This window comes from Engraulis encrasicolus, chromosome 6 (assembly GCF_034702125.1).
Source record: "Engraulis encrasicolus isolate BLACKSEA-1 chromosome 6, IST_EnEncr_1.0, whole genome shotgun sequence".
Classification (NCBI taxonomy): domain Eukaryota; kingdom Metazoa; phylum Chordata; class Actinopteri; order Clupeiformes; family Engraulidae; genus Engraulis; species Engraulis encrasicolus.
This window is the reverse complement of record NC_085862.1, coordinates 35,778,369-35,799,669: the sequence shown is the minus strand read 5'-3', so window position 1 is coordinate 35,799,669 and position 21,301 is coordinate 35,778,369. Positions and strand designations below refer to the sequence as shown.

The 21,301-nt window shown below is 44.6% G+C and overlaps 1 protein-coding gene across 1 annotated transcript in view; it reads left to right on the top strand.

Moving 5' to 3' along the window:
• Nucleotides 1-427: 427 nt before the first annotated feature.
• Nucleotides 428-21,301, top strand: part of cbarpb (CACN subunit beta associated regulatory protein b) — a 30,961-nt gene continuing 10,087 nt past the window's right edge. Inside the window, exons 1-8 of the mRNA XM_063200209.1 lie at nucleotides 428-493; nucleotides 2,705-2,777; nucleotides 9,056-9,204; nucleotides 11,014-11,078; nucleotides 12,839-13,013; nucleotides 15,986-16,157; nucleotides 16,879-17,118; nucleotides 20,200-20,443. Of these exons, the coding sequence (XP_063056279.1) occupies nucleotides 2,730-2,777; nucleotides 9,056-9,204; nucleotides 11,014-11,078; nucleotides 12,839-13,013; nucleotides 15,986-16,157; nucleotides 16,879-17,118; nucleotides 20,200-20,443 (1,093 nt within the window). The 5' untranslated portion in view covers nucleotides 428-493; nucleotides 2,705-2,729. The remainder of the gene's footprint in view (nucleotides 494-2,704; nucleotides 2,778-9,055; nucleotides 9,205-11,013; nucleotides 11,079-12,838; nucleotides 13,014-15,985; nucleotides 16,158-16,878; nucleotides 17,119-20,199; nucleotides 20,444-21,301) is intronic.

Here is a 21,301-nt window from a genome sequence, read left to right as displayed (position 1 = left end):
TGCAAATGATATAGGAGTGTATAAGGTTCTAATGTGTAACTAATAAATGACCAGCCTATACATTTACTGGAGCGAATGCATTTGACAGCTTGATACATTTTGTACACTTCAATGCAAGAGGCTGATGTATATATATATATGTATGTATAGCCTACCAACACAATAGGCTTTGGGCACTGGGTAACCTACACAAAGAATGGAACACTGAATATAAACCATACTGGGGACTGGGGTATACCCCCATATCAGAGGTAAAACCATAGAGACGTGGGGACCAATCCATGCATCATCGTGCAGGGTACCTCCTCAACTTGCAGTTTACGTCACGTAGTCATTTTCTGACTGGGTGTTGGAAAGGTGGGTGTGTCTAAAACCTACGGATTTCATTCATAAATAGTTTTAGCTTTTAAATCAAAATTAGGGTGTTCGAAGAAAGGGTTGGTGCCGCTGGTGTTTGGCCAGACATTGCTGCAAACGCATGAATTATAATTAGGTGAGTTACATTTCTGTTGTTGTTTTCTATTCTCTGTTACCTGCAGAAATAAATTATAATTGAGAATTGCAGACAAGCCCATAGCGCAAGGATTTCGATGTTTTTTCTTTCTATGCGTAACATTTCTGTTTGAGTTGCATGCACTATAACCCTGTAGCACTGATCGGGTAAAGCTTTGAGCAGGCAAATTAACATATCCAGCCCAGACAGGCGATGAACAGAGTTCCCATCTCTGTGCCATCAGATTTCCATGGCTCTTCCACATCATTATATTGTTGGCAAGCCTGGGATGCCTGGTTAGTATCTCAACCACCTAACGTGTTCCTCATTTCGATCTCTTTTCATGAACGCGTAAACAGGGCGATGCGTTTCCCGCACATTTTATTGCATGCGTATTTTCCGTGTGATCCATGCTTCGCGCGTTAATGTGTAGCCGCCCGTGCAACACCCTCTCTGATGCATTAGTTGGCTTTAATACCTATTCACCATGACAGTCGCCCTATGCAAATAAGGACTGTATGTGTATACACGGTGTTAAATTGATATGTGTTTATAAAAGACGCTCAGACGGTAGTGGAAGAAGAAGGGTGTTCTGTGGGTAAGTTTCCCATAGGGCAACCCACGGTAATTGAGCAACAGTGGGGTTGGGGGTCATATTGTGTCGTGCTGCTTTTAATAAAAGTCCTGTCATCGACAGTTGATGTCCAGTCACGAACTGACACTACAGCGACACTTTATGGTGAGATATCAATGACTGGTTGCTCATCGTAAATCAGCTTGTGGGCACATGTCTCAGGCTTGGATGACTTAACACATAGGGAGAGGTGCAAGAAAATGATGACCATTTGAGAGGTATTATAGCCAATATTCACAAAGTTCCATTAAAATGAAGTTTCCTCTGCAAATGAATAGTCATTATTATTAACACTGATTTTGCTTGCAAGCAATCTTCCTTGGAATGGTTTCCTATCAATAAGGAGGAGCTTACTCCACAAGTAGATGTGTGAATTCTGATGGTCATACATGTATGATGTAGCAATGTGTTTATGTGCAATGTGTGCTTTAAAACAGCTTGGTGACAGCCACTTTCAGATTTCTGCTCTGCAGACACACACTGCAGCCATTAGGAAGACAGGAAACCAACCAGGAGGGTGGGCAAAGGCGAGCTCAGAATGCACAGACTCACTGAGGACTACTGAGCAGCCAGGGAGACGAAACCTCACTGAATACATTTTGAGAAAGGCAGACATAGGCATCCAGAGAGATATATATATATAGAGAGAAATAGGCACAGAGGAGAGACAATTGTACATGTTGCTTTTTCCCTGCTGCTTGATGGGGAGCCACTGAGGAGGTGAGTGTTTGCACAGTGTGGGCAGGGGCGGCAGCATTAATGGCTATTACTATCTCTAGCCATGAGTAGAAAGAGAGAGAGAGAGGGGACCACATACCGCCGCCTGCCTGCCTGCCTGGGCCTCAGCTGCTGGATAGCTGGAGTCATCACTTTATAATGGAATCGCAGCGTGATATTCTGCACTCCGGGAAAGACGGGAAGAAAGGAGAGAGAGAGAGAGAGAGAGGGGGAGAGAGAGAGAGAGAGGGGGGGAGGGAGAGAGAGGGGTGGGGGAGTTTTGGGACTTGACCAGTGGAGACATGTTGTGCTAGAGATGCATGACTGTCAGCTTGTGATGTTTTGACACCTTCAGGTTCCCCAGAGAGCCCTGCTCTTATCTAGGTTATGTTTGCCCTCCAGTGCCAGCTGCACTGACCACTTCCTATGCCAGTTACATTACATAGGCCTACATATAGTAAGGCATTGAATTAATTGAATTAATTGAATTGAATGAAGTGATATTGTAATAAGTGTATGTAGATGCCATGATGCCACTGCAACATCTAATGCAGTGACACAGATGTCATGCTTGCGGTGGAAGAGGGGGAAAAAATGATTCATGCTTATTTGGAAGTGTTTAATCAGAGATATTTTTAAACCTCCATAATAGCCCTTGGGTTCTGTGTGTGTGTGTGTGTGTGTGTGTGTGTGTGTGTGTGTGTGTGTGTGTGTGTGTGTGTGTGTGTGTGTGTGTGTGTGTGTGTGTGTATGTGTCTAAGAGTTTTCTGCTTGGAGGGAGATGGTGGTTGGTGGCTGGAATTGAAATGACCATAGTGTCATAATAACAGCTGCGTGACATCCTGTGCTCTCTTCCTTAGGGGGAGGACAACGCTCGCCTGGACCATGAGCAATGAGTCTACCGTCTGGAAAAACCTAACCCAAAACTACAACGTAAGTGCACGCACACACACACACACACACACACACTCACACACACACATGTACACACACACACACACACATGTACACACACACACACGTACACACACACACACACGTACACACACACTCTCTCTCTCAGCTCGGCTCGACTCTGCCCTGCTCTGCTCTCATCCTTCCTCCGCCGCGAGTGGAGGACACTATAACTTCGTTCAAAGGCGGCCGGCCGCTCCACTAATAGAGGACATCCGGCCCACTGTTTTCCAGTAATTAAATCCCTGATTTCATCTGAAGCTCATGTACCTTTGAGGAAACTTTGTTGCCGACATCATCATCATCATCAGATGAGGAGGCGGAAATAGAGACGCGCGTGTAATCACATATTGTGGGTAATGCTCATATTGAAACTCGGAGGCTCTGTTTTGTTTTTTGCTGTCAGTGCCGTTGCCTTGGGATGTCATCATGAACAATTTGATATCAGGAAATATGGTGCAGTGTGTGTATGAAATTTGACATTTTGATTGGCAATTGCATATACATATATGATATACTGTATACATCATAATGAGCATTTACCTTGTATTTGTTCAGGTATACTTTGTCTTATTTGGTAATTGTTCTTCAATCAAGCTTTCCACTACTTGTAATTCGTACAGTATTTCTACCTATGTTGAAGCTAACAGAGAAGGTGATAGACCAATGCCTGTGCATTACTGTTTGCACGGTCATTGTGATAGACAGATAAAAGGCTGTGATAGACAGAGAACCAACATCCAGACAGATGTGTCAGTGTGTTTATAGATGATTTACTGATAAGACATAGTGTAGAGTAGGGCTGCACGATTATGGAAAAAATCATAATCACGATTATTTTGGTCAAAATCATAATCACGATTATTGATTTTGCAGATTTTTTTGAAAATTATAACAAGACGAAATATAACCAAGAATGAATTACATACCGGATGAGCAAAATAAAATTAATTGTAATAATTATGTAAAGGCAATAGCATAAAACTTAAGTGGACAGATTTCTGGCCGGAAACACCAGCCTGTCAGTATGTTCTGGCTTCAAGGACCCTCTCAAAAGTAGGTCACTATTGCCACGATTAAATCACGATTAAAATCACGAGTTCGATTTCACTATTTTATCACGATTTTGATTATTTTTTGATTAATTGTGCAGCCCTAGTATAGTGTAGAGCTATGGTTCATAAAATCATGACCAAAGCTAAGAAATGCAAAATGCATGGTTATTAGACTGCTTATAAGATCAGGTCCCATTGCAATGGTAATCTTGAAGTGCAGATACTTAATCTGCCATAAGCATAGGTATTATGCGCAAGAGTTGTTATTTATTGACTTTAAGCTACATGGCAGTGTGTTGTTTTCATAATTCATCAGCCTGTTGAACAGGGGTGAGCAGTTATTTTAGCCTGAGGGCCACATTGGCTGTAGAATATGTATCGTAGGGCCAGATGTCGCAATGTACACTGAGATAACTTGTTGGCTATTTCACTCCTGCACATTGCAATATTTAGATGTGACCTTGATTAATCTCACACCAGCAACACCCCTTGCTTTTTAAAGAATGTTAGGTGTGAGTATGGTAGAACTACTTTGGAATTAAAAGGCTCTTTGGGCCAGATGAAATGGCTCAGCGGGCCATATGCGGCTCCCTGGCCTGAAATTTGCCCACCTCTGCTGTGAACAAAGTTAAGTTCTCAGTTGAGCTTTTTCATATTACGCTATGACCGGCTATTGACATTTCATCCGCAGTAATGCAGTACAGACATCCTTAGCCAAATAACCACGGTGGCTCATGTAACCAGTCCAGGAAATGCCTAGGGGGGAAATCCTCAGTGCAGTCACTGCATTTCAATTTAATCTTACATAAATATCTTACTCATTCTTTATTCTTTGTCTTCTACACAAACATACAGTGCCACATACCATTCTGGACACTGCACACCCGAGGTACAAGAGAAACACTAAGCCAGGTGCAGGAGACTAGGGCTGCTCGATTATGAGAGAAATCAACATCACAATTATTTCAGCCAATGTCGATATCACAATTTCTTTGGACGATATTTAGACAAATAGTTGTGCTAAACAATTCACAGTCTGCCCCCCCCTTCAGCAATGTGAGTGGAGGACCATAGAGAATCTGCATACGTTTTTGGGGAGCAAGTCTGCTCTGTGCTCGCAATGGCTCAAGTGGAGGGGAATGTATTGTGCTTGGCATAACCTACCTTTTGTCAGTATAAACAAATGACAAAAATATTGTTTCAGCTCGGTATTATGAAATTTGATATTATTTGACAGCAATATTGCAGTGTGAAGAAAAAGGAGTCGCACACAGGAGCTTGATGCTACTCAGTGAAACTGTATTAAAAGCTGAAAATAAAAGCTGAAGATAAAGAGAAGCCAAAACAAAAAGTAAAGTTATTGACATCATGATATAAAATTCGATATATTGCACAGCCCTAGTGGAGACGGCGAATGCTGAGCCTTTAGACACGTCTGAGGTTGTCTCGGAAGAGACCATGCCTCTTTTCTTCTCCTGTCAGAAGCAGCAGCAGCGGCCGACCATGTGTCTCCACCTCCGTTGTCGTGCTCTGCACCCCTCTCCCGGTGCTTTGAGCTTTGAGCGCTCCACTTAACATCTCAACTCTGGAACAAAGAGCGCACCTGCGTCCTCTTGTCCCTGAGGCCTCTCAGGCGGCGCTGGCGTGGTACACAATGCCAAGGTCCTCCCCAGAACCACAATCAGGTGGCACACACCACACGTGTCTCAGGAAACCACAATTTAATCCGCAAAGTTGTCACATGGTGCTCAGATTTTTGGTTCCTTATAATGTTTTCTGTTTTCCCCCAACGATAAGAGTCCATCACATGTACACATCACGTGTTAAATTATGCCTTTGTCGGCCTTGCCATGCGGCGGACCTGGGTTTGATTCTCGGCCTGGGTCCTTTGCCGACCCCTCCTCGTCTCTCTCCCAATTTGCTTCCTGTCCACCTCTCAAACGGTCCTGTCAAATAAATCCGTAAAAAGACCCAAAAAAATCTTTAAATTATGTTTTTGTCCATAATAATTGGGGGTGAGATAGCCAGCAGTTTTGTTTGACATGGACTTAGCTGACCTGACTCTCACCAAGGCATGTGGCCCATCAACACTTGCACTTTGCATGCAATTTGCAAAAAGAGGGCTCCCTCAGTGTTTAATTGTGATGGCGGCCACCTTAACAACACAGTACTTACTACCTGGCTATAATAACTTGACAATAGGGGTTGTGTCCTGAGGGGAAAAACAAACACGATGCACACGCGATGGACTAAACCAATGGTGTTAAAGTCAGGCTCCAAACTCAATATTTATTTTAAAAAGACTAAATTCTGCCTGCGCGTTCTTAATATGCAAAGGCGTATTTGAGAGACCCTCATTCCCAGATTTCTGTGTGGCAGATTCAGGGCCCCGGGCTTGAATGTGACATCCTTGGACTAAACTTTCTAGCGATACAGCACACATCAATCTGATTTCATTAGCAAACACAATGCAATGTACTAAACTTATATACTGTGCCACAACCTAATTTCATGACAACAAAGACGATGCAATGGACTAGACTTGCAAGTGATATACTGCGCGCCTCAAGCTAATTTCATAACCCTGTTCATACAACACATGCCTGCAACAGGGCACAGCCATGACCGGCCGTAACTAACTAATTCCCAGCAGGAAGCACGGAACAGCCATTCATTTAGCCCGCTGACACTGACTGATCTCTGACCTGTGTTTGTGTTCTGGGCTCTCTGTGGAGCATTTTAAAAGCCATCTTAAGACTTGTTTTGAAAAGACAAGCTTTTGGCTACATTCTTACCTCTTGTTATATGCTGTATATATTTGTCCTTATACTGTATATACGCAGTATGTATACTATATTTGTCCCATTGTCCATTTATTTTAATACTATTATTTTTCTATTTTACATTATTAGTATACTTCCTTAACTTAACCTTACTTACATTTCATTTTATTTTATTTTGTTTAGTTTTGTTTCTACTTTATTGTATACTGTCTATATATTTTTCTCTCCTCGTAATCCTGCACACTAATCAAATTGTAAAGCACTTTGTGACTTAAATAAATGTTACATACTGTTTACATTACATTACGTTACACTTAGCTCACCCTTTTATCCAAAGCGACTTTCAGTTATTTACAGGGTATTGGTTGCAGTCCCTGGAGCAATGTGGGGTAAGATTCCTTGCTCAAGGGCACTTCAGCTATGTGTAACTGACCTGTTCCCGCGTAGTCCGCCCCCTCGGAGTCTCGAACTCGCCACCTTCAACAGTTCGGGCATGAGAGGCACAGCACGATACCATTGAGCTTAAAGTGATACTGTCCCATTTTTGGAAATAAGCTCATATTACGTATCTCCTTGAGTTAAATAATTGAGTTTTACCTTTCTTCTGTACTTTCAATCGTTCTCTGAGTACGGCAGTGCAAATTTTACCTCAAAGCTAGTAGTTAACGTTGACTCCTATGAGACCAGTTAGCTGCTCTCACTAACCCCTTAAGACACGGCATTATAAATTAGCTGTTACCAGAATGGCAATAACCAAGTCGTAATGTATTACTAATACATTATCGTAGTAGTGTAGTACTATAGTAGTTAACTGTCAATGTGTATTACAGCGTGCCACAGGAGGTACGGCATGCATTAAGGGGCTACGCCACAACTACTCCATACTTGCATACATATAGCGAAGGCGTCTAATTCCGCCTACATCCCAAATCTGCCCCCCCCTAATGTACAGTATATGTGATGATGGTTATTGATTTCTTCTTTAGTCAAGTTGGGAAAGGGTGTCCTCTTGGTGCAGCGTGTGTATGTGTGACGGAGGTCATCTTGCACCTGTTCACCCCCCTCGGGGATCGAACGTGCGACCTCGTCAACTACAACGGTTCGGCAATGGGAGACACAGTACGATACCGCTGGGCCAAGAGACTAGTCTCTCGGCCCGACGGCACGAGACTGTATGAGGCTATCGGAGGGAGGTTTACCAACGTTCCACGCCAACTCTGTGCTAGTTAGCCTCCGTTACACTCTCCCCCTTAAACCTCACTCCCATCCCGGGTCAGCGGCACCACTGTGACGGAGGTCATCTTGCACCTGTTCACCCCCCTCGGGGATCGAACGTGCGACCTCGTCAACTACAACGGTTCGGCAATGGGAGACACAGTACGATACCGCTGGGCCAAGAGACTAGTCTCTCGGCCCGACGGCACGAGACTGTATGAGGCTATCGGAGGGAGGTTTACCAACGTTCCACGCCAACTCTGTGCTAGTTAGCCTCCGTTACATATGCTTAAACTCTGAACAAGTTAAGACACCGAAAACCGAGTTAAACCGCCCTAAACAACATTATGATGAAGTGTGTCCCGAAACATCGGCATGAGAGGGATGGGATTTTAATTTCGCAATGACATTCTTATTTCAATCTCGCGCTGACCACTTCCCCTTTCCACTTCCTGCCCAAAGTTATTTTACCTTTTCCACAGTACTGCCCTACAAAAGCTACGCCAGCACTGAAATTGAGAAAAATGCCTTCAAAGCCTTGGTATTATGTTGGATATTGTAGTTAATAGTAGCAATTTTGACATAATAATAGTAGCAATTTTTATATCTTTGAATTATGTCTCTAAAATGGGACATATTTGGACCATAAGGCTTTGTCACAAAAGAAAAGAGGTGTTATGAAGACCATTTTCAGTCTAAACTCAATTTTAACAAAATGTGTAGTTACACAAAGGAAACCATTGTAAACACTTGGATGAGCATAGCTGCTGCCCTTAAAGAATACGTATGAATACGTTGTCTCTTTGAGTTTGCTGCCAGCACAAGTTAAGTGTGTTATGTTCTGTATTTTTTATTTTATTTCATTTTATTTTGTTGCAATGGGAGACACAGTACGATACCGCTGGGCCAAGAGACTAGTCTCTCGGCCCAACGGCACGAGACTGTATGAGGCTATCGGAGGGAGGTTTACCAACGTTCCACGCCAACTCTGTGCTAGTTAGCCTCCGTTACAACTGCACTTTGTCTTTGTACAACAAGGGTACTTACCTAGCTCCTTGCCGTGCAGGAGTCTGAGGCAGAGGAGGCCTTGTCACAAAAGAGAGGAGGATTTTCAATCTAAACTCCATTTTGACAGAATGTGTAGTTACTGCACTTTGTCTTTGTAGGGCAGAGTACTGACCTACCGTACTTCCTTCCCATGCAGGAGTCTGCGGTGGCGGAGGGCAGCAAGCAGGATGGCTATGTGCTGCTCCTGGTGCTGCTCTCCATCTTTGTGGGCGGCACGCTGGTGCTCCTGTCCGTGCTATTGATCGTCTGTCGCCACTGCTGTGATGAAGACCGCCGCTACACACGGTGAGATCATGTGCACACGCACGCACGCACACTACACACTGCACAGTCTTTTTTTATTATATGTTGTGTTGTTGTGTGAAGACACATTGGCACGTGACACACACTCACACACACACACACACACTACAAAGTCTTTTTTATTATATTTTGTTGATGTGTGTGAAGGGACACATTGACACGTGCGCATACGCGCACACACACACACACACACATCACGCGCACGCACGCACGCACGCACACACACACACACACACACACACACACACACACACACACACACACACACACACACACACACACACACACACACACAGTATGAAACATACACCTCTGAATAAAAGCCAGTGGTGGTCATTGAGCCCCCTGAGAAATGGAGGTGGTGTTTCCTTGGACAAAGAAGAAAATACTGTTGCATGTTAGTGTGCTCTGACATTGGAGCTGGATAAACGTTAACAGAATAACATTGCCATTCCGGCTACAGAGAAGGGAGCAAGCTGTTTTTGAAAGCTGGAAGCTGTTTTTGCATGGAGCAGTCATGCTGATCACACAGTTTTCTGAAGTTTACTCAATACCTCTCTCTCTCCCTCTCCCCCCTCTCTCTTTCTCTCAGCTTTCTATAATTTTCTCCCACCATTGTATTCATCTCTCTCTCTCTCTCTCTCTCTCTCTCTCTCTCTCTCTCTCTCTCTCTCTCTCTCTCTCTCTCTCTCTCTCTCTCTCTCTCATTGCCCTTCTTTCTACCCCTCTATTTCCACTCCCTCCTAGTGTCTAGCTAGCATGCTCCATTCAGGTGCTCAGCATAGCTGCATTAGTCTCTGCCAGTGTCTGTGCCCCTGAGCACTGTGGGATGGGCTCGTTGGTTAGTGTATGGCTGCTGGAGAGAGAGGAGAAGAGAGCAGAGGAGAGCAGACGGGGATACAAATGATGGGCATAATGAGATTTCGTTGCAGCCATCGGTGTTGATTAATCTCCTCTTGTCTTGCAGCAGTAGCATACGGCTCAGTCTGAAAACAGACAAGAGAGCCAGAGACAAGAGAGAAGAAATGTGTACTCGGTTGCCAGATGAGGCTGTCGATTTCCAGCCCAAAAAACCCGCCTGGAAGCACTAAATCCTGCCCAATGTCTATGGCCAAAAATTGGGCGTTTTTTTCTCCAAAATCCATTTTTACCTGCAGGCGGCCATCCTAAGCAGCCCAGTTGGGCGGGAAACCGCCCAATCTGGCAACACTGAAAGTGGAAGAGATGAGGGGTTTTTTTTAGTGGGAGTGGGGGTTGTGTGTGTGTGTGTGTGTGCGTGAGTGCGTGTGCATGCGTGTGTGTGTATGCTTGATAAACACAGAAGAGAGAGAAAGAGAGAGAGAGAGCGAGTGTGTGTGTGCGTGCCCGTCTGTGCGTGCACCACGTGCGTGCGTCTGTGTCAGGGCTAGTTAAGGAGATGCAACTTGGAAACTTCATCATCACGATCGGCTCCCCTCTCACCCAGAGACCCGGTCAGGCAGGAAGTGAAAGCTATCAGAGGAAGCAGCGATGACCAATAGTATTTACACTCACAGTTTTGCTGGAGGTTTTTGCCTCAGTTGTTTTTATGGAGAAAATGCAAAGCACATGATGTTGCTGCACATACAATCACGAGTATACATTACTTGTGGAAGTACAAAGTACGCAGGCCAAGGAGGGTTACTACATTTTTTTTTTGTTACTATAATTTACATTGCTTATAATAAATAAATGTTGTGAAGTGTTGTCATGCTGTGCAGTTTTCGCTCAACAATTTTTCAACATTTAATTCACGGATACTTTGTTTTGCAGGGCCAATGATGATCCTGAGAAGCCCAAAACCTCCTCCTATCTTGAGGAGTCCCATCCCGTGCATGGTAATAATAAGAAAACTTGTATTTTCGCTTTTTTGGCTCACAATGACATAAGATCTGAAAACAAAACACAAAAAAAACGTTCAAAGCGGTGTGACATGATGTGTGTGACATTGACAGCGGCTGTGTGAATGGGAAATCCCCTCAAGCATTTTTTGTGTGCATGCATGTCCTCCTTGACCTCAGTGTGTATATGTATCCCTGTGTGTGGGTTCATCCTCCTTGTGTGTGTGTGTGTGTGTGTGTGTGTGTGTGTGTGTGTGTGTGTGTGTGTGTGTGTGTGTGTGTGTGTGTGTGTGTGTGTGTGTGTGTGTGTGTGTGTGTGTGTGTGTGTGTGTGTGTGTGTGTGTGTGTGGTAAAACACATCAAGTAAAACATGGATATTGTATGGTATAGTGTGTGTGTGCATGCCCCCTGTCCTCTGTGTGTTTGTGTGTGTGTCCTTTCTCCCTGTCTCATGTGTGTGTGTGTGTGTGTGTGTGTGTGTGTGTGTGTGTGTGTGTGTGTGTGTGTGTGTGTGTGTGTGTGTGTGTGTGTGTGTGTGTGTGTGTGTGTGTGGTAAAGCACATCAAGTAAAACATGGATATTGTATGGTATAGTGTGTGTGTGTGCATGCCCCCTGTCCTCTGTGTGTTTGTGTGTGTGTCCTTTCTCCCTGTCTCATGTGTGTGTGTGTGTGTGTGTGTGTGTGTGTGTGTGTGTGTGTGCGCGCGTGCAAGCCTGAATGCTTCAAAGCATTGCCGGCACTTCACAATGGTTAATCTCCTAAGAGTCTCAGCATCGATTTTTAAAATGACATCCTACCCCCCTTTCACTAACATCACCCCCCCATCCTCTCAACTAACATTTATCCATCCCCCCCCCCCATCTTCTATCATCCCCCAACCCCATCCTCTCTACCATACTCTTCACTAACACTGCCCCCCATGCCCTCCACTAATATCTTCTGTAACATAACTCCGTACCCATAATATCTACCCCCACCCCTCCATTGCCAATTCCACTTTAACCCCCCCCCCACTACACACACACACACACACACACACACACACACACACACACACACACACTCACACACACACACACACACACACACACACACACACACACACACACACACACACACACACACACACACACAATCCTCTTCACCAACATCCACCCCCCCAATCTTGTCCTCCAACATTGACACCCCCCCCCATCTTCTGCACTAACATTTTCTCTAACATCTGTCCACCTCTTCAATTCCCTCCAGTACATCTATCGATCCCCACCATTATCACCATTCCCAATTCCACCTTACCCCATACACACAAACACAGAAAATCCCCTCCACTAACATCTGCTTCCATGCACCCCCCCCCCCCCCCCAAAATCTTTTCCTCTAACATAGCATTGCTTTACAAAAGGGGAGAACAGTAGACCTTTTTCAGTAAATTAATTTAGTAACTTAATTAGTAACTAATTCAATTTTTAGTAACCTTTTAATTTTATTGGACTGTGCTACTCTAACAGCTTATGGACCTAGATGACCAGATTCTATGGGGCATTTGCTGTTTTGTGTGTCTTTAATGTGTGTTTACAATGTAAACTTTACATGTGAATTGTGGAGAAGTGTCATGCAAGACAAATTTCTCTGCAAACAGACAATTTAAGTTTATCTTATCTTATCTTGTACTATTTAACTATCATTTTTCCACCCCTCTAATCCCCACCCGCTAATACCCACCCCTACCCTACACCCCCGCACCTCTGCACCTCAGAGATCACTATTCGGGTGGATGAGTCGGACTGCGTGTCGGCGTCCAGCTCCCGTGACATGGAGGCAGAGACGGAGACGGAGCGCTTCCTGTCCACGGGCACGCAGGGCCGGCGCGTCTCCTTCAACGAGGCCGCCCTCTTCGACCACAGCAAGAAGGCCCAGGAGAAGGGCCGCAGGTCAGACACGCGACGCCCACGCAGGCTCGCTCGCCTCGCCCACACAAATGCATGCCTGTGCACATAATGCACACACACACACACACACACACACACACACACACACACACACACACACACACACACACACACACAAATATGTGCACATTAAACACACACACACACACACACAAATATGTGCACATTAAACACACACACACTTGTGCACACACACACACATAGATATTGCAAAAGTACATTACACACACACACACACACACACACACACACACACACACACACACACACACACACACACACACACACACACACACACACACACACACACACACACACACACACACACACACACAAAGCTATAGGTGGCACATCCAGGACTCAAAATGCTCTCATTGATTCTCCTTCATTGTGGTTGGTCATAAGTGGTCAAATAAAGACAACTTGTACACTTACAATCTGAAAACAACACTCGATGTAGAGCTCTGCCATTCTGATTTCAGGAAACCTGTTCAGCTTCACTCACCATGGCCTGCTCAATAGGTGACTATGGTATGAACATCTGATATGTAGAATACCATGAATAGGATACCCCTAGGCCTCATTGGGTTATTTGCAAAAGAAATAGGACTATTTTCGGAATCGCTTTGTATCCATTTTCAAAATGACAAGTTTTTTGTGCTTTTCAATTAATATCTGAATATGTGATGTGATTTATATGAGGTTGTATTAGAATAGGAAGCCCCAGGAGCAGGTGCAAATTAGCCATCTGGCTATATAAACCTTTCATGTATTCATATCTGCAAGTTTTGGCATGGCCAGACGCAATCTTGTAAGGAAACAATGAAAAAAAAGATTGATCAAAATCGCATCTAAAATGACTTTTATAGCGGTTTGAAAAAGCGGTTTGAATGTGATTACAATGTTTGATGAGACTTACTTTTATGCACACTTAAAATACCACGGCCCAGAAACAAGATCTCGGTCATCATAACAGTGCACTGTAGATGGGAGGCAGGGGGCACAGGATGGATTGTACCTTTGGGGGTATTCAAAGTCTTAACAGGTCAGTCACGTCACCTCATTTTCACATCATGGTTAAAATATCATCTAAGCGTATCTTCCACTAAACCAGATCTGGATCATCATAGTACAGATGGAAGTAGATAGACGGGAAAAGTACCTGTTGGCATGCTCATTGAAATAAACCCATTTTGTCCTGGAGCGACATATATGCTGCATTCAGGTTCTTGAGATTTGAGCTGCTTTATTAAAAATGTGGATATGTCAGAGCTGAATGAACACATTCTAATGTAGAATGAGGGTCCTAGCTTTTAAATGCAACTTATTTCTCGTTTTTATGTGCTTCAGAGGCTGAGATATTTAGGTTTTAATAGGCAGAGGGCACGTTATCCCAGAAAGGGCTTAGGCTAAAATGAGTTAAGATGCCTCTAGTTGATGCGCTCAGGTATAGTGACCTACAAAGACAAAGTACAGTAACTACATATTTTGTCAAAATTGAGTTTGATCTGAAAATGTTCTTCATTACTCCTTCTTTGTCTTGTGACAAAGCGTTATGGTCCAAATGTATCCCTTTTTAGAGATATTGATGTATCACATTTGTTTTAACTACAACATCCAAGCTAATATCAAGGCTTTTAAGGCATTTTTCTCAAAGGTGGTTTAGTTACTGCATTTTGCCTTTGTAGGGCAGTATACCTTAACCAAATTTGGGTCTTCACATTACAGATGCGAATGGGGTATGGGCCTGGGGATGGGATTTATTGTGCTTGTTGAAGTGCTCATAGAGCTTGAAAGTCCCGCCCCTTAGTTCCGCATTTCACGAGACCTAAGCTGACCATCTAACAACATGGTAGCGAGTAAATATCTTCGGATCTCATTTTTTATATGCGCTGGGCTACAAATATGCTGTTTAAGAGGCTAGATATAGATTATTCATGCAGAAGTATCAATGTTTTGTTCCGAGGTCTTCTGCATGAAAAATGTGAAGAAACAAAGCTTTCTAAAAACTGTGGGGGTTCGTACGAAAAATTAAACAAAAATATCAGAAACAACATATGTGGAGCTCGTGGCACAACTCGAAGGGGATCAAAATATCATTTTAATACCGCCATTGGATTACATGCTACGATTTTCGGCTAAAAACGCTGTTGAGGTCCCATGAAATCGGGGGAAGTGACGTCACTTTCAAGCTCTATTGACATTGTCATGGTTGTGATGCATTGCACGGCAGGCAGATACACCCTGACAGTATAGTCTTCGGAAGGAGGATAAGTGCATGTTGAAGTGTAGCCCATTGACCTTGAGAGATCTAAATAATCATAGTACTCAAGAGGGATAGTCTGACGATAGTAGTTGTTGGGGTGCTCATTGACATGCTTCTCTCTGGTACAAGCTAACTGAGGTTTGGGGAATATGAGTGCTTGTTGGGGTGCTCCTTGACACTGACATTGACATGCACTCTGGTACACACACTCTGGTATGCACACGATGACAGAGGGGGACTTCAGATTGGAGTCATCATAGTCCTAAATATGGGGTTGTCTGGTGATAATGCTTGTTGGGGTGCTCCCAGGCTTGATAGTATTCAGGCTCAGATGAGTCTGTTTTATGATTTTGCATATGGTCATATGGTCAAATAGGTTTTTATTATTTCAAAAAGTGATCAAGGTTCAGGGCAGCTCAGGATGTTCTTCACCTGTCAGGCATTGACTTTGACGTAGACATTGCACTCTGATAGGCGCAACTTAACTACACGCTGAATAGTGGGTAGTATGTTGATAATGCTTGTTTGAAAGGTCATTGATGATAATAACGTTGACATGCACTCTGATGCGCTGATGCAGACATGCTGACGGAGGGGAACTTCATGGTCGTCATAGTACTTAACAGAGGGCAGTGGGTGTTCTTTGAGGATACTGACGTTGACATGCACTCTGATAACTCTGATGCAGGTACACGCTGACGGAGGGGGACTTCCACCACCTGAAGAACGCGCGTCTGACGCACCTCAGCATCCCCCCGCCGGCGCTCAAGATAGTTACCATCCACGAGTGTGAGTCATCGGAGAATAGCATCGCCATGACAACTCGGCCCGCCTCCAAGTCCAGCCTCTCCATCTTTCAGGTGAGTGGAGAGAGAGGGAGGAGGAGAGACAGAGAGAGAGAGTGAGATAGAGAGAGAGATTCCACTCTGGGTGGAAAATAGAAACACTGGGAGGGCTGCCAGAAGTTGCTATGACGCCTAACGAATCGGGAAAAGAACACTTAGGTACGCCGGCGTATTTAAAAAAAAGGGCAAACGTGTGCAGTGCACTACTTGGCGGTGCTGACAATCCTGTATCGAGCGTATTGACTGGAAACAAAGGGCAGGCTTTACCCAGCAGAGCTTCTATCTGTGTTATTTGTGTAGTTTTTTCCCTCTTGTCACGATCATAACACCCTGTCAGGAGCGGAGAGCACTCGGCACGCACGCTGACTCGCCTGCCTTTTATGTCTGCTTCTCTTTTTTTTGCTCTCGCTTTCTCTCTCTCTCTCTCTGTCTCTCTCTCTCTCTCTCTCTCTCTCTCTCTCTATCTCTCTCTCTCTCTCTCTCTCTCTCTCTCTCTCTCTGTCTCTCTTACTGCTTATTTGTCTTTACCCCCTCTCCTGTTTTCTGTGTCCCCCTTTCTCACCATCTCTTTCTCCCTATCACTGTCTCTGTCTTTTTCATCTCCGTCTATCTTTCTTTTTGTCCACTTCTCTCTCTCTCTCTCTCTCTCTCTCTCTCTCTCTCTCTCTCTCTCTCTCTCTCTCTCTCTGTGTCATCCTCCTCTTCCCCTCTGCCTGTTTGACCTCTGACCCCGTAGTCAGCGTTGCGGCCGCCCCTGCCCCAGACGGCCCTGACCAGCCTGAGCGTGGTGAGCCCCAGCGGCTGTGCCCTCCCTGGGGACGCGCTCAACTCCACCGTGGACAGCAGCAGCTTCAGCCTGAGCCTGCCTCCACTGCCTCCCCTGCCTCCCCTGCCGTCCTCCACCACCTCCACCTCCACCTCCACCTCCATCCCCCGGGCCCCCAGCCCAGCACGCTGCAGCCAGGGGCCGGCCGTCGTGAGTCACTCTGTTTATGCCTCACTGCCGTGAAGTGAATACTATTAGGATGTAGTGAGCCTGTGTGTGTGTGTGTGTGTGTGTGTGTGTGTGTGTGTGTGTGTGTGTGTGTGTGTGTGTGTGTGAGTGTAGTGTAGTGTAGTGTAGTGTGGTGTGGTGCGTGGGCACTGTGATGAGAGAGCGACAGAGAGAGCGAGGGAGAGAGAGGGAGGGAAAAAAGGAGTGTGTGAGAGGGAGTGAAAGAGACCACCCTTTACGTGTGAGGATGATTGAAGGCTGGAGAGGGCAAAAATAGGGACGTGAGTCACTGCTGATGAGACCGCGATTGAGTGAGCAATCATTCCAGCGATGGAGCCATCAGTAGAAAATGAACTGTGAAGTGTGTGTGTGTACGTGTGTACATGTGCCTGTGTGTGTGTGTGTGTGTGTGTGTGTGTGTGTGTGTGTGTGTGTGTGTGTGTGTGTGTGTGTGTGTGTGTGTGTGTGTGTGTGTGTGTGTGTGTGTGTGTGTGTGTGTGTGTGTGTGTGTGTGTGTGTGTGTGTGTGTGTGTGTGTTTGTTCGTTCCTGTGTGTTTGTGCTCATATCCGTTTGTGTGTATGTGTGTGTTTGGGCTTGTTTCTGAGAGGGCGCATCTGATATTAGCAAGACTTAGGTAGACAGACACTTAAACCTGCAATTCACCAGACAAGTGCGGATGTCCTTATACCAGCCGAGGACAAGATGCTGTACTCCATTTTAAGGCTGGGGACATACTTGTACTTTTCTGTGTGCCTTATACTAGGGGTGTAAATCACAGCCTTCATGACGATACGATACGGTATCGATTTCTTAAATCAGGGATTCGATTTTTTTTCGATACTTAAGAATTCCCCACGATACAATGCGATTCGGTTCGATTCGATTTTTTTCAATTACTTTTCCACTACTATTGTGAATGGAGCTAGGGCATTGCACAGGGGTCAGCGATTCGATTCTTTTCGATTCTTAAGACTGTCCCACGATACGATGCGATTAGATTAAATCGCCGGCCAATACTTCCGATACATCGATACATTTTGATTTTATTTACATCCCTACCTTATACTACGCACGCAACCACGTACGACTGAGTGCACATACTTGCGTAGCCCCTTAATGCACGCCGTACCTCCTGTGACACGCTGTAATAGACATTGAAAGTGAACTACTATAGTACTACACTACCATGACAGTGCACAGGGCCTTTAGTAATACATTACGTCTTGGTCGTCGCCATTCTGGTAACAGCTCATTTATAATGCCGTGTCTTAAGGGGTTAAGAATGACCAGGGCATTTTGCATGACTCTGGAGGTATCATCTAGGGCAGTGGTTCCCAAACATTTCCCCCTGCGCACCCCCTTGTACATTTCAGTGTGGTTCGCACACCTCCTAGGCAAATATTTTGGTGTTCTGATGGCCACGCAAGTATGATTCACTGCGCATTCACTGCACATCATGCACAGTTGTTTTGGGGAATCCTCTTTTAACAATAGTCTAGGAGTTAAACTACACTTCATATGGACCCTTCCAGCATACAATTCACCACACAATTAAAAACTACTTCATGTTCATTAAAGGGACACTGTGTGAAATTTTTAGTAATTTTTAGTAATTCATGATACCCACTCAATAATGTTACCTTTTTCATGATTACTTACCACCACTTTCAAATTCTAAGTATTCATTATGACTGGAAAAAATGCCTTTTTCATACATGAAAAGGGGGACCTTCTCCATGGTCCGCCATTTTGAATTTCCAGAAATAGCCATTTGTAGCTGCAAAAATGACTGTATTTGGACCATACTAGAAAATATTTGTTTATTACTTGGTAAACTTTCATGTAAAGATCATAGTTGCAGTACCCTTTTTGACCATTTCCTGCACAGTGTCCCTTTAATGCTGTATAAAAACTCACATATCCACCAAGGCTCTATTTAGCTCGCGCACGCACCCCAGTTTGGGAAACCCTGATCTAGGTGTCAGATAGCCCACAGGGCTCTCATTAATGTTTCCCACCATTGTTTGACTGTACCACGACCTCAATATGGAAGTTCAGAGGATCAGGCCTCGCAGTTTTGTCAATATTACACCGTACGCACGGCGCGTCTGCGCACTTTGTGTCAGGAGTTCTCCCTCGCGCAAAATTGACATAAAATACACATGACAAGGCGTTCTTGCACGACATGTGCCTGCGCATGCGTATGCTGCAGCAAGCATATCCTGGCCCAAGATGCCACCACAAGATGCTAAAAAGACATCCCACTGTTGTTCCTTTCTACCCAGTGCTCTGTGTGGGCCAGTGTGTGACAGTACAGAGAGTACCAGTGCATCTCAATTTTAGCCACCAGAGTTTTAGCCTTTTGAGTGTTACCTGTATATAATACTGCATTTTAACTTTTATTTAGTTGCCAATGGTAACAACACTTTTTGGCAACTAAGGTGCTGTTTCCACATAGCTGGATATTTTTATATGTGGATATTTTTTTCTCCTGGTTGCATTGGTTTTGCATTGGTTTTGGCCTTCCATTTCCACGTAGCAGATATTTAAAATCCAGGTATAAAAAGCAGGAGAAAAAAATATTCTGTTAAGGGGGCTGAAATGCATTTGTTACAATGGAGGATTTATTTTTATCCACATGTTGCATTTACACCTCAACAGCAGAAAAAAATACCCTGCTAAAAAAATATCCTGCTACGTGGAAACAGCACCTAAAGCACTGGTGCTTCTCAGCTAAACTGAGCTGTTGTAATGACCTTGTAATGTCCCTGTATTTCCCACACCTTTGCCGTAGTAGCAGTAGTAGTAGTGGTAGTAGTAGTAGTAATAATAATGTAATAATATTTGCTTCATATAGCGTCTTTCAAAATGGTTGGTTGCTGAACAAACTATGTTGGCATTGGCCTTTTGTGTTGGTGTATGCATGTTTGTATATTTTAACTGTTTCTTCTTGTGTCCTCTTTTGTAAGTCCATTTGGACAAAAATGTGTACTGCTAGACATAATGTAAATTAATGTAATAATATAATGTTGGCCTGTCTTGTGCTGCATCTTGTCGTTCAGATTGAGGTGATGGGGGACAGCTTGAAACACAGAGGAGGAGGCAGCAGCTCGGGGAGCTCCGGCGAGGCTGTGTCCGCCTCGGGTGTGTCATCGGCGGGGTTGGCCTCCTCGGGCCAGGGTCCCGTGCTACAGTTCTTCACCAAGCTGCGGAGGCACGCCAGCCTGGAGGGAGCCAGCCCCTACCTCAAGATCAAGAAGTGGAAGCTGGACAGCACCCAGAGGGCCTCCAGCTTGGACACCAGAGGTACAGTATGGGGCACTATGGCGCCCACTGGGGGTCATCAACAGGGGGGTGTCCTCGTCAGAGGTGCATCAAGTAGAAGGAGAAGTACATGTATGATGGGATTACAACACTATACAGACAGAGATATTACCATTCAAAACAGTAGTGGTATTGTTGTTGCTAGAGTTAGGACCTCTGCACATCGTCTCCAACAGAGCACTGCTCTGCCAAAGTTCCATTCCATTGTTGTCAATGCAACCTCGCACACCGGCGCCGATGTCCGCAGACATCCGCGTACGTCGCAATCGATTAGAGGCGAGTTCTATTTTGTCGGAGCCACCCATTGACTATCCATGCTATGTTTATGTGAAATTGGGTTTGGGGGTCAGAATTGTGTTGGAAGCGAAAGTGCTCCGCAATGCTGTCGCAGCCAATGTGCGGAGGCCCTTAGAGTTGTTAGAGTTGATAGAGCTATTATTCCACTGTACCTAATGAGTACCTGATGAGTTTTTTTTTCTTTTCATTTGCTTCTACTTTATACACCTCTGGTCCTAATGTTCTCTAGCCATTTGAAGTCAATGAATATGTAAGTCAGTGTCGCTCCTCCAGTGCTCAAGGTTTTAACAAGGTTCTTTTCAATATCTCATAAAACACAATTCAGAAGTTACTCGGAAGTAATCTCATTTGCGATCATGCCCTTGAACGGGGCAAATAAAAGGCCTGCAAAAATCTGCCATATGCTGCTTGCCATCAGGAAAACATTATTGTTTCCTCCATGGGAAGAAGGGCGAGAATGAGGCAGGAGGCAGGAGGAAATGACAGGAGGAACGATATTGACTTGCACTCAATGAATATTGACAGCCACTGGTTGAAGTCTGG